The 13,875-nt window shown below is 37.4% G+C and overlaps 1 protein-coding gene across 5 annotated transcripts in view; it reads left to right on the top strand.

The window, feature by feature from the left end:
• Positions 1–2,416: 2,416 nt before the first annotated feature.
• Positions 2,417–13,875, top strand: part of LOC149174949 (uncharacterized) — a 165,036-nt gene continuing 153,577 nt past the window's right edge. For 2 of the 5 annotated variants that reach the window (XM_089419465.1, XM_089419463.1), the window contains exons 1-2: positions 2,417–2,777; positions 2,903–2,969. In XM_089419465.1, the coding sequence (XP_089275591.1) occupies positions 2,487–2,777; positions 2,903–2,969 (358 nt within the window). In that variant the 5' untranslated portion in view covers positions 2,417–2,486. The remainder of the gene's footprint in view (positions 2,778–2,902; positions 2,970–13,875) is intronic. The other 3 variants (XM_089419467.1, XM_089419466.1, XM_089419464.1) reach the window with 2 other exon arrangements.

Here is a 13,875-nt window from a genome sequence, read left to right as displayed (position 1 = left end):
TCGCCACAAGCCCCTACATATGGCCACGGGCTTGGTGCAGACCCCAAAAAAACGTCGTTTAGGGGGTCAAAACTACTCCAGAAGTTTAGAACCTGAAAAAACTGCTAAAAATAGTAAACAATAAAATGAACAAGGAAACAGATGAAACTGACTGGGGGGTCTAGGTGAAATAGGGGGTGGCCACCGATATCCACCTAGATCAATAGTGTTGTCTGCGTTAAGTTATGGGGCCAACTTGTAAAACTTGTTGGGTCGAACTGCTCATACTTTGGTTGGGTTATTCTAATGAAATCCTTCATATCTCCCCATTCCTATGGAGTTAGAGGGAGAACTATACACCATTTGAAAGGTATTGGAATAAACTTTTCAACCATACATCTTATGCTCTAACTTGGTCTAGGAAATTTGAGTAAAGACGACTTCAAATATAAAGTATCCAAGCTATACATCGAAAGACCCAAAACAACATTTCCAACAATCTTCATTTTCCAATCTTTATCTTGGACATATGTAGTCTCCCCCTGTCCTTGACATCAATGACAACAATATTTCCAACACAAAAATTGTTTAGCCATCAAGATATTGTTGATCATGTAAAGCTTCCTTATTAGAGCTCAAAGTCGAGGCCCCACATATGATCAAAGATACTTTGTAATAATTTGTTTCCCTAAGGTTGATAGTGACAACGTGATGTAATTCCCACATAGTGAGTTAATATAGGAATGTGGATATAGTTTCCATTTGCATGAAAGAGGGGTTATGATATGAAAAATGGCTTCCAATTGACTTGCTGAGTTGATAAAAAGTGGCACATAAAACCTCAAGATACATTAGACAACTCACTTCAAAAAGCACTAAATGCTCACCCACCATCTCATTTTGCATAGATTCTCATTCTATAACCCATGTCCATGTGTGACATATGTGAAAAGATAGTAATAATAACAATAATAAGATAAAGAAAAATTGAAAAATATTACTAAACTCGCTCATATCAATCTTAACCCAAGGTTTATTGAGTGCTAAGAGGGATCAAATGCCTTTGAAGTTTTTATATCGTAAAAGGAGTTTGCACCACAATGGATTTCATGCCTCTCGACACTTGATAGATCCATACTTGAGATTGATCTAAGCTAGTTTACATCTTCCCAAGATTAATGAGGTGTTATTTTGAGTTGATTGATCTTCCATTTCGATTTTAAGAGAGTTCATGTTCACCAAAGAGAAGCAAGGAAAATTTGTCACCAAGAAGGAAATCCCCATGCCATATTCAACCACTAAGTACTAATTGTAGTAGGGAATAACAGAAGGCTTTTAGGTATGTGCTAGATTACATGTTATTTTCCTTATGAGGTAATAACAATGATAGCTTGAGGCAAGAGCTATTGATATGCAATTTAGTGGAAATTTCCTCTTTAACCAGGAGGGCTTGTAGGAACTTGGGCCCTTTGTTCTTGTGTGTGTTGCTCTAACAAGTATGCTAGCAAAGTTGCTTAGTTAGTTGTTGTAGAGTCCATGTTTGCTTAAGTATATGGGGAAATGTTCCCTAGCTAATTATTGTAAACTTCTTTTATATTAAGGTCTAGAGTTGATATAACTCTCACCGTGCTAAGAAAGTATGTTATAAATGGTGTTTGTTAAAATATTTTGCTCTCACAATTGTGGTAGACTCCTATTTTGCAAAGGTCTAGAATTGTTATGCTCTCACCAAACTAAGCAAGTAAGCTAACAATGAAATTTGTTCAAATGCTTTGTTTCCATAATTATGATAGACTCCCCTTCAAAATCTAAATTTGTTATGTCTTAACCATGCAAAAAAAATACATACAACATTGGTGTTTGTTGAAATATTTTGCTATCAACATTGTTACCCACTCTCTTTTTACTAATTTTTTGAGTTACCCACTCTCTTTTTACTAATTTTTTGAGTTAGGCTTTTCCCTTGCTAAAAAAATTATTTTATTTTTATGCTTGAACTAACTACAAATGGTAAAATTCCAAAGATCTCTATATCAATGACAAGCAATATACACTCCACGCATTACAATAAATGTCACATGGATTGTAATATACATTGTTAAATGTAAATATAACAATATACATACCACAATGATGCAATAAATGCCATATAAACTGGGATAAAAACGGTTAGATATAAATATTTTTAAATTCAGTAGAGTATCCCAAGCTCATAAACTATCTTTAACCTGGTGAACTTTAAAATATTTCTTTCTTCCTTCTTTTCCTAACCTATCCTATAAGAAGTTTATCTATCTTCCCACCTAAAACCTATGGGATGTGAACATAGCTCTAGTCGAATAATCCCGTCACCAAGTTGATACAACGAAAGGCTGACGCTATCCGAGAGTGACTGGTAGTATAATTTACGTCGACTGTGCGTTATCGTTATCAGAAAATTATATATATCATGTATATACATGTCGAGTAACACAGGAGGACAAACCGGGAAATTCAGATAGCCCTGAATGGCAGCCTTTACGGCAACAGTGTCGTCAGTTAGAAGGAACCCATTACAGAATGCGAGGGCGAGGGAATCGTGCTCGCTCCTCATCATCAGCCCTATCAATTCATGCCGTTTAAATGCCTTGCAGCTCCAAGTTCGACTGCATTGGACGACCAGGCCGACTTCTCGTAGAAATCTATTGGTGACTGCTACGTCACTTTGGGATGCGATTACGTCATCCTTAACGGGAGGCCAAAACTCTGCTCGCGAAGCTTCTCTCGCTGTTAGACGCGGAATGCAGCTTTTTGTTCAGGTTCTCTCGTTTCTTATATTTCATATTGTCTATATTTAATCGACTCAGGGCTTTCCTTATAGCAGTATAAATTCATGAAAATGCGGTTGAAAATGAAATTTTGAAATATATTTAGATTTTGTCAGGGCGATGTCGAACAGTCAATGGTCGAGTTTGACAAAGCAATCGAGTTGGATCCTCGCCAGAAAATATGTATGAATCTTTCATTTATTTTCCTAAACTTTAGACTCTACTTTTTACTCTTGACATTCAGTAAAAGTATAAGTTAAATGCAGTGAGAAACACTACTCGATTTTGGCCAATTGCTCCTTTGAATTGGCTTTAATAGTTTTTGGCAGAGTAATTTAATATATGAATCCCAATTTTTTGAAGTAGGCAAATCGATTACTTTTAGTTAAATTTAGAAGCAATTTTGTTCAAAGTAGTTTTTAACTTTTTTCGTTTCTGTGTAAGGATGTTTGGCTGTAGCCACCACGAACCGAAGCAAACTATTGTAAAGATGCCTTAATAATGGCTATAAATACCCCAAGGGTATAAGATATAACAAAATAGTCTCTGAGCATACAATAAAACCATAAGAGTCCAAAATACCCAGATTGCACATCCATGAAACCCAACAAAATCTTGCTTTATAACTAAAGAAACCGAAGGTCACATATTTCCAAAACCATAAATTAAGCTATTCGCAGAATGGGTCATCCATGGAGCAGGGCCCCAACTATCTTCGGTTGGTCCAACATCTGGAGTAGCACGCTGCCAGCCATCATTTCACCATATAGCTTCCTAAGGTGACTCTTCTGTCTCTGAAATGTGCTGAGCAACCCTTGTCCTTGAAATGGCATGGGGGAGTTGCTATAATTTATCATTCTAGTGTTGTGGCGAAGGGTTTTGGGAGGCCAACTGTGTTAGCGCTCCCACCTTTCGTAAATAGACTGACAAATCTCTCCATAGCCTCCTGCGAGATCTTTAGGATTGTCATGGCACTCTACTGTGGTAAGGTGCGATATACAAGGACGTTAGGCAAGGAAAGAGCCAGGCACAATATCACCGGAATGTTGTATATTCCAAAGTGGGGGATAAACCCTTGGGTTATACAGATATGTTTGTGTAAGAGTCAATGAGTGGATGTCAGAGGGAGGTAATTTATCTTTGTTGTTTTCTTCGACATGTTATACAACTGGTTGAGGGTGCCCTGCTTCACCATTGACCTTCTGTAACCCCTTACTACTAGTGTAATCCCTTATTGTCATTAGTACAACCCCCTTATTATATTGTTGTGCCCATGTAGTCCCCATATTGTTATTATTGTGCCCCATAGAAGCCCACTATTGTTATTATTGTGCCCTTACATTATTATTGTTATGTAGGCTCTGATTATATTATTACCTCTTAGACTCCTATATATAGAAAGGAGGTCTTGTCATTTGTATCATGTAAGAATTGTTCATTTGTGTAATGTAAATGAGGTTTCCCCCTCAAAGAGGCTTATTTCTAAGGCGTTTATTTATCTCTTTGTGAGCTGGTTTCATAACATTTGGTATTAGAGCTTTGGATTCTAGGTTTTCGCTGCTTCAAACAGGTCATCGTGAAATTTTTTCTACAAAGTTTCAGTAGCTAAAACAAAAACCCATTTGACGCGACATCGTTCTAAACCTTGAATCCAAATTTCAGATCTTCTCTCGCTATATTTTCAGAGATATGATCAGAGGAAGTTAGGGTTTTTGAAAACTCCAGAATTCCATCTCAAACAGGTCATCGTGGAATTTTCACTATACTTATTTTTCTGCGACATTTTAGACTTGGAAATTAAAACCCATTTGAGCCGTGATTGTGATGAAGCTCGGGACCGAATTTCAAATCTTGGTTCGCTATATTTGCAGAGATACATTCCAATACATTTAGGGTTTCTACAGGCTCCCGAATTACATCCTAAACAGGTGACCTTGGAAAAATCGTTATCACTTTCTCTTTGAGCATCAAATTGAAATTTCATAAGAAGTTGCAAAAAGAGGATGGACTGTAGTTTTATGTGTATCAGTTTCAGGTCCTACAGTTGAAACACTAACACGTGGCGCTTCGTACAAGTTTGCCTACTAAACCAGTCTATAATCAAGTCATCATGGGAGATTTGATATAACTCTTCCTTGCAGAATCCAATATTGATCAGACTTGCGGAGTTAGAAAGAGGACTCAGAGGGCTACTGTAGGACGCAATTTCAGAACTAAGAGATCTGAAATTATAGAGTTACAATCGTTTCAAGATCGAGCTCCTAAAATCAAGAAAAGGCGATATGAGGAAGTTTGATGGCAAGGATCCGGTAAATTGGATACTACATATGGAGTAATATTTTGATCTACATGAGGTGCAACTGTTACAAAATGTATGTATTGCATCTTCATATTTAGAACCGGATAAATTTTTATGGTATAAAGGGCTTTGTTCTCGTAAACCACTTGTTATGTGGTCAATTTTCACAGAGGAAATGATAGCACATTATGAGCATACAAAGAGCAACACCTTCTTTAGCCAATTGATAAGTCTCAAACAAAAGTGTTCAATGGCAGAGCCCATTGAGGACTTTAAAAAATTGAATATAAGGGAAAATGATATTCCAGAGAAGTAGAGGATTGATGTCTCCACAGGGACTTTAAGGGATAACATTCAACATGAGGTTTGTGTTTGGGAACCTGATTCATTGGAGAAGGCATTCGGGTTGGCAAGAAAAGTGGAAAGCAAAATTATGGCAACAAGGAAGTCTACCCCTCACAACTATAAAGATGGAAGTGTTGTTTCTCCTAGCCTTCCACAACCTACAAGGTTAACACCACAACAATTGGAAAAAAAAAGAGCAAAAAGGCTTTGTTACAATTGTGATAACAAATACATTAAAGGTCATAAGTGTGCTGAGAAGAGATTATTTTACATTGATTGAGAGGAGGAAGAAAAGGATCAAGAAATGTCAAAAGAAGAAGATATACACCATGAACCAACCCCAGAGAAAGAAGAAATGAATCCGACCATATCTTGTAAAGCATTGGCAAGAATTACCACTCCTCAAACTCTCAAGATAGAAGGACATATCAAGAAGAAAAACGTTCAAGAAGTGAAAGATCACATCGAGCATCAAGAAATGAATATGACCATATCTTGTAATGCATTGGCGGAAATTACCATTCCTCAAATTCTCAGGATAGAAGGACATATCAAGAAGAAAATTGTTCAAAAAGTGAAAGATCACATCGAGCATCAAGAAATGAATCCGACCATATCTTGTAATGCATTGGAAGAAATTACCAATCCTCAAACTCTCAAGATAGAAGGACATATCAAGAAGAAAAATATTCAAGCAGTGAAAGATCACATCGAGCATCAACAACAAGTTCTCCAACTTTTAAAGGAGAATGCCACTTTGGTGCAGAATCAAATGAAACAACAGGTAGATCAACATCATAGAGAAAGAAGTTTTGATGTACGCGATTGGGTATTTTTTCGGCTACATCTCAAGCAAGATATTTATGAGAAGGAAATGTTGGCAATACTACATGCATTTAAGAAATGACGACCTTACCTAATGGGAAGACACTTAAAGGTAAAAATGGATCATGATAGTCTTAAATACTTTTTAGAACAAAAATTATCTTTAGAATAACATAAAAAATGGGTCACAAATATGTTGGGTTATGACTTTGAAATCATCTACAAAAAAGGGAAGCAAAATGTTGTTGCAGATGCACTTTCAAGAAAGGATGAGGATGTGGAAGCATTGTTTTGTGCTATTTCTATTATCCAATCAGATTGGATGAACAAAGCAAAGGATGAATGGAAGAAGGACGAAGAATTGTGGACACTCATTCAAAAGTTGCAGAAGATCCCAGTTCAAACAATATTGCTAGAACTTGATGAGGAAGCAAAAATCATATTGGAACCTGGAGCAGTAAAACAAGAACCCGACAACTAAAAAATCGATCAATTTCAGAGTATCTCATCAAGTGGAAGAACTTACCCACTGAAGATTCCACATGGGAGGAGAAGAATTTTATACAAAAGCATCAATAACTACTCAAGCGTTGAGGACAACACTTTTTGAAGAAGAAGGGCATGTTAGGTCCCTATACTACTAGTGTGACCCCTTATTGTTATTATTACAACCCCCTTATTATATTTTTGTGCCCATGTAGTCCCCATATTGTTATTATTGTGCCCCATAGAAGCCCACTATTGTTATTATTGTGCCCTTACATTATTATTGTTATTTTAATTAATGGAAAAACCTGTGAGCAATTTTTGAAACCGACGTTTCGGACTAGCTAGGTGAGTCCATCATCAGGGTAATGAGATCTGTATTTTGAGAAGAGAGAGTCAAGAAAATGTGAACCAGCCTGTATGGAATCTCTCTTCAACAATATTATTGTTATGTCAGCTCTAATTATATTATGACCCCTTAGACTCCTATATATAGAAAGGAGGTCTTGTCATTTGTATCATGTAAGAATTGTTCATTTGTGTAATGTAAAGGAGGTTTCCCCCTCGAAGATGCTTATTTCTAAGGAGTTTATCTATCTTTTCTATCTTTTTGTGAGCTGGTTTCATAACAATTGACCTTCTGTAAAGTACAAATGAGACAATAGAAGTAGAAGTGAGTTTGTAGCTCCCACTGTCCTTTTGTAACATGTGGGTGTTGCAGTATTTATCATGTGCTTTTCTCGCGAAATTATATGGTCTGCCCATAATTATGTTAGAAACATTGAGTGTAATTGTTAAATGGAGTTAGAGAAGGAAGGGTTCAGCTAAATTTAGAGGTGCACTAAATTTGGCAAAGGGAACCACAGGTGGGCCAAAGGTGCAGTTTTACTATTTTTCATTATTTTTGATTTAGCAAAATTTTAATTTTCCTATAGTCAAAAAGTGAAATGATCTCAACCATCCATTGAGATTTAATCTCAGCCATTTGTGGAGATGGTGGGCCTAGGTCGATTTCAAAGGAGGGAAAAGGGCACAGACTTGGATTTTATGCACTAGATAGCTTATGTTTTCAACTTAGCAGAGAGAAGGGTGTTCAGTTCAGTGCCTAGGGTTTCAGATCAACGCACGAGGGCAGAAAGAGAGGCTAAACAACCTTAATTTTCTAGTCAGCGTACACTTCAACCAAGGCGGCATTCAACTGTGTAGAAGGGCCGTATTGTTAATTTTTGATAGGGCTACATTGTTCTTTTCTTTGATAATTGCATTTCTTCAATAACACATTACGTTCACCCCATAACACTATAACATTATTCAGATTTTCATTATTATTCATCAACATATGCAACTATGTAGAAAGAACAATATCATCATCATCAATGCAGCGGAACATAAAGAAACAATAGAAGAAAAGCATGCATGCATAGAGACACCAAGATATGTTGGAGACTAGGGGAAAACCCACTATGGGGAAAACCCTTGCAAATTCTTCTTCTTCTTAGATCGTCATCAAATGATTCAGCAAAAGAGAGTACAATGATCCATATCTTTATCTATGCAACAAAACAACTAGAACATCCATAACATGACCTTAAACATGCTTGTACTCAAAGACCCTGATTTTGAGGACTGTAATGCACTATCACTGACTGTAGTCAACTACTGAATATGGCTATCACTGAGCGGAATCTTCGAAATACTGATACTTCATCTTTTGGTCCTGGACGCATGTAGAGATACTGTTTAGGAGCTTCTAAGAATGATCTGGACGCTCTCAAGAGAACGGGATGAGTGCGTCTGGGATTGATCTAGACGCTCCCAGGAGGACTGTATACGAGCGTCCGGGGTCCAACTACACTGCGGAAACCCTAGCCTCCCGGACGCTCCCTTAGACACCGTGTGTGAGCATCCGAGACTTCCCGAATGCTCCCAAGACCATATTGTGCAAACATCTAGGGACGAAAAACCTTGGTTACGTTCGAGCGTCTGAGACTTAGAAACCCTAGACACATGCGAGCTTCGACCCTGTAGTTTTGGGCCCTTTGCGCGAGCTTTCCTCAATCAAACCTATGCGAACCAAACAATAAAAGAGAGAAGAGAGAGCTTGATGATTGTGTCCAAATGAGGTTGAGGTATCTTCTATATGTAGGTTTCCATGAGGGTCCACTTGATGTTGAGGCTGACCTGTTCAATTGTACATGTGCTTAGGGCTGACCTAATCCAATATACATGAGTAAATAAAGAAATTCAGAAACCAACTTTTGCTTGTCCAAATAAGGTGATATTTAGGTCGATTTTGATCCTCTCGAAAAAAGGAATCTATTGCAATTATTATCTACATCATATGAGTTGTCCAAAGTGGAATTTGACCATAGTTGCATAATTTTAACAGTCCCTCTCAACTAGGGAGAATTCCACCTGCCAATATCTGTCCATTGATCAATATGCTATTATGGTATTTTCAAGTGTCATCACGCATCATCATTGATCATCTCTGTCATGTAGTCGTCATGCAATCACCATTTCATGTATCTCATCATCACAAATCATCAATGTACATCTCGATCTAATCCTTGCTTATTCCTACTTATCTCTTGATTGTTTTTGCTCGTATGCTGAACATTCTCAAATCTAAAAGAAGAAGAATTTGTTACTAGAGGGGATTTTAAGCTACCACCCTCTATCCATCAGGCTACTACCCAGAATCTCTGTGAATGAGCTACTACTCGGAATATCTCCATCAATCATCATCAAAGAGCATATCATCAAGGAGCACATCTCAACCTGTAACCACATCGGGGAGCACATCTTGACCCAGAATCTCATGGGGGAGTTATACATCTACAACCCCATATCGAGCAATAGGATATCCAAACACATAGGGGAGCACATCTTGACCCTGGGATTACATCAAGGAGCTCAATCTCAACCTGGAACTGCATAGGGTTATCTCAACCCATCCTATTGCCTACTAATCTTCCCATCGATAACCCTGAATAGTCATGTGGTGGAGCACTGCATCATAATCGACTTGGGTTTTACACCCCAAGTACACTCTCAACTCATTGGCCAAATGAGGAGCAGTATTCTCGACAAGCCCTGCTTGTGGGTATGATGCCAACTGGGGTATACTCTGCAAAGACCAGACATGGGAGCAACATTCTCCGACCCTATGAAGATAGGGGAGCAACATCTCTAACCCTATGGGTAACAGATAGGGGTCATACCCTATTGTCCAGAGTTCCCTCAACCCCAGGAGCCCTCTATCTCAATTCCTCACCCTGGGAGCTCAGATAGGGAGGAAGAGTTGGCTCAGTGTCCTCGATCAATGCTGCTCTCATCATACTCAAATTTGGTATCTGCTTGTCTCAATAACAGCTGTTTCTTGTTCATACAGGACATCAAATCAAATATCATGTTAGATCATAAATAATCATAAAAATCACAAAAGGATACCATAATCATCCTCCTTCTCAAGGAGGTGTCAATCACAAGCCTAAGCTTGTCTCAAACAACTGCACTGTCTCAAAATATGGAAGTATTTTAGTCCCAACTATATATATGGGATTCTCTATCATCGCAATGTATCCATGTCATATTTAGATCCTGATCAGATGGATCTCTAAGGAGCTTCTACATCCTGCCTCGTAGCTAGCCATGCTAGCAACTTCATACTCAATCTCGGTCAAGTGTAAAGCTATGGACCTTTCATCAATAATATCATGGCATATCTCATATTAAGGCAGCACTCATATGTGCTCATCAACAATAATCTTTATTAACAACAATACATCCATGCAGTCACATATCATAGGAGAAATATCTCAGCCTAAAAAATAGAACATCTCATGCAAACATTTCAAAGGATGTTCAGTGGCAACTCTATGTGAATGAAGCGGCTCAATCATGAATTTATTTAGGTTCTATGCACATCAAGTGTATAGATATACGGATGGATGTTCAAATACGGAATACATCAATGCTTCAATCAATTGTCAGTTGCCGAGTCAACTTTAACATCTTGTAATTCATTCAGAGTATCCAAGGATTTGCATTTCCATTATTCAAAAACATTTTTTAACAACCTTGCAATATAGAATTTCTTTCCCAAATTTTAGAAATCGATTCATCATGCCATGATACATCATTTCGAGCTTTAGAAGCCATCTCCCTCTTACTTAGATCATCAAAGGCTCATCACCTGTCAAGAGTAGACCATCAGTATGTAAAACCAAAACCATAATCAAAATCAAAGCCATACCTTGGAACTCATCATCTTGACTTCATCAGATAACTGTCAAATATGGACATATCTGGATTGGGGAGCTTGCTTCATGCAATTCTCTCTGCAAGCATAATGCCTTACTAAGCCAACATAATCAACCTTACATAAATCAATGTTGTATCAACAAAGTCAGCTCATCAGAGTTTAGAAGTCAGATCAAAACTATTATCAAAGTCATCAATATCATAGTATCAATTCTTTCAACCAAGTGACAGGTAGAGCTCATATCAAGTCTTGACTTCATTTATTATCATGCCAACAAGTCTGTCATCTATCATGCAATACCAATCCAAACTTCATCAAGTCATTCTCATAATCATAATACAAGTCATTTCTGTCACTAGATGCAAATGCATACACCAAGGATAAGTCATGCAGGTTCCATCTTCATACTGAATCACAACTATCAATACTTCAACCATTGTGCTAGGAACAAGGAGGCCAATACAAAACCATTTTTCCGAATACTCACATAAGTCATTACTATGCCCACATAGCATTGATATCAGGGCAAATCAACAATCATCAAATCAAATCATTAGTCATCAGGTCAAGTCCAAATTTGTTATCGTAGAGAGATGTATAGTTTAAAACATATCTCCATCATCAATTCAAAGTTCAAGTCATTGTCAAGCATCATACCAAAGCTCCAAACGCAACTCATCTATATCAATCAGCCAAATCATGCCAAACTCTGTAGCACAAACCTCAAACATAATGACATATCTATATGTATGTCCCGGTCACCTGCAAACACAAGTTCAATCTTCATGTTCATATTATGGAAAACATTCAATATTTTCCTGCTTTCAGATCTTACTGTTATCTGCAACACATCTGTAGTACTGACATCTTCCAGGTGAACATATGATTTCATGCACAATACTTCATTTTTTTCTTCTTTTGTGATCAGCAATTTAACCCAACAACTTCATAAATCAGTTTACAGTGGCAGAATATGTCAGAGACACCTTGATTGAAAGTTCAGACAACTTCATAAAACTTCGGATGATGGTCAACTGTAGTCAAACCCTTGGATGCTCCCTTCAGGTTAGCATGAGAGTGTCTTTAGCTTCCTGGATGCTACATTGGGCTTAGCATGTGTGAGTCCAGGGACAAAATCTCCCTGTTCTGTGCCTGTGTCTGAAGCAGGAACCCTAATTTTTGTACGGGCTTTAGATTTGAGACTAACTGCAACTCAATAATGTCAGATGCACATAAATCACACTTCAACAGTGCAGAATGCAAGTAGTAATTTGAGAAGAGATTCTCCCACTGATTGGGAATCTACTTCATTCATCTTCATTTATGTCACCAACCTGTCTCTACTAGTGTCATGCAACAACAAATCTGTTAGATTATAAACATATATCTATCATGGTCATCAACATCATGTCACCAAATTTTCATCATACGGTTAGACTTGAAATATTAGGGCAACAGACATATGTGACATCATATCTCAAAGATACAATAACACTTTCTATCAAGACAATCCATCAAGTTAGGGCATTCAGTTTACCCACATGCCATCAAGATATGACCACAGGTAGTAAGAGATCTAGAATATCAATCTCATAGTTATGCTTCTATCATCATGGTTACCATGCTTATCATTATCAATAGGATCAAGTTAGGTCATTCAATAAAACTTTATCAAAACAACAAGAGTGTCAATCTCTCTTTCCATTATCATGCTTATCACAAGCGTTATCAATAGTATCATGTCTAAGAATTAATGAGTTAACCTTCTATGTGAAATCCATCATGAAGTATCAATAGTATCATCTACTAGAGTCAAGGTGCTAGCCTTCTTTATAGGATCAAGATATCCAACAGATAGATGTTTGCCAAACATCAAGTATATCAATGTCTCAAGAACCAATATGAAGTGGCTCCATAGAACCAAGAAGTTCATTATGTCAATATCAAGTGAACCATTTCACCATGAGAACCATGAATCTAAATCACTTTCATATGCGTGTATGAGCCATTAAAGAAAGAGACATTCTCATCATACCTAAGGGCTTACCTAGCCATCCAATGTTACAGCTGAAATACAACATACCATGCATACCTTGTCGTATTCAAATACCTGTGTACCTTTTCATTTGACATGAGCAGCTTGAAGTACTTTGTCATATTTTCATATAGTGCCTCTTTACCTTTTCCAACTCTAGCCATCCTTCTTGCATTTCAAATGATCCTCAAGAAGGATTCACTCATCACATCTCATCAAGGAGGTTAGAAACATCCATATACTCAAATACATATGCAGGAAGTATAAACAATAAACATAATAATAAGATCCATAAGTCTAAACAAAAGTAAGAGGCATCATAAGTCAAGAAATACTTATCTTCAATGAGAGGTGATCCTCTCCCTCTAGAACCAACCATCACCATCCATAGTCCACATAACACTGTTACCTTTAATCAACCAACCAGGCCTACTAGGGATTATCCCATCTAGGGCTTCATCAAATCTTTCACAAGTGCTTGAGCCTCCTCACATTGACCATGCTATATCTCATGTCTTTTCCATAAACCAGGGTTTTCTTTCCAACCCTAACCTCATAGAATCCATCAAACCCTAATAATAAAGTTTCCTAGGGTTTTCTTCAAACCCTAGAATTCTTTTAGGTCTCCACCATCCTCTTCTTGCTTCCATCAATGGTGTCATCATCAGGGTGATCTCCATGGCTTTTCTTCAACCCAACTTTGATACCATGTTAATTTTTCATAGGGCTACATTGTTCTTTGCTTTGATAATTGTATTTCTTCATTAACACATTAAGTTCACCCAATAACTTTATAACATTATTCAGATTTACATTATTATTCATCAGCATA

This window comes from Pinus tabuliformis, chromosome 4_1, assembly GCF_031772625.1.
Source record: "Pinus tabuliformis cultivar Carrire ecotype Pingquan chromosome 4_1, CPIR1, whole genome shotgun sequence".
Taxonomy (NCBI): Eukaryota; Viridiplantae; Streptophyta; class Pinopsida; order Pinales; family Pinaceae; genus Pinus; species Pinus tabuliformis.
The sequence above is the reverse complement of the archived record's forward strand: the minus strand, read 5'-3'. Positions and strand labels throughout refer to the sequence as shown.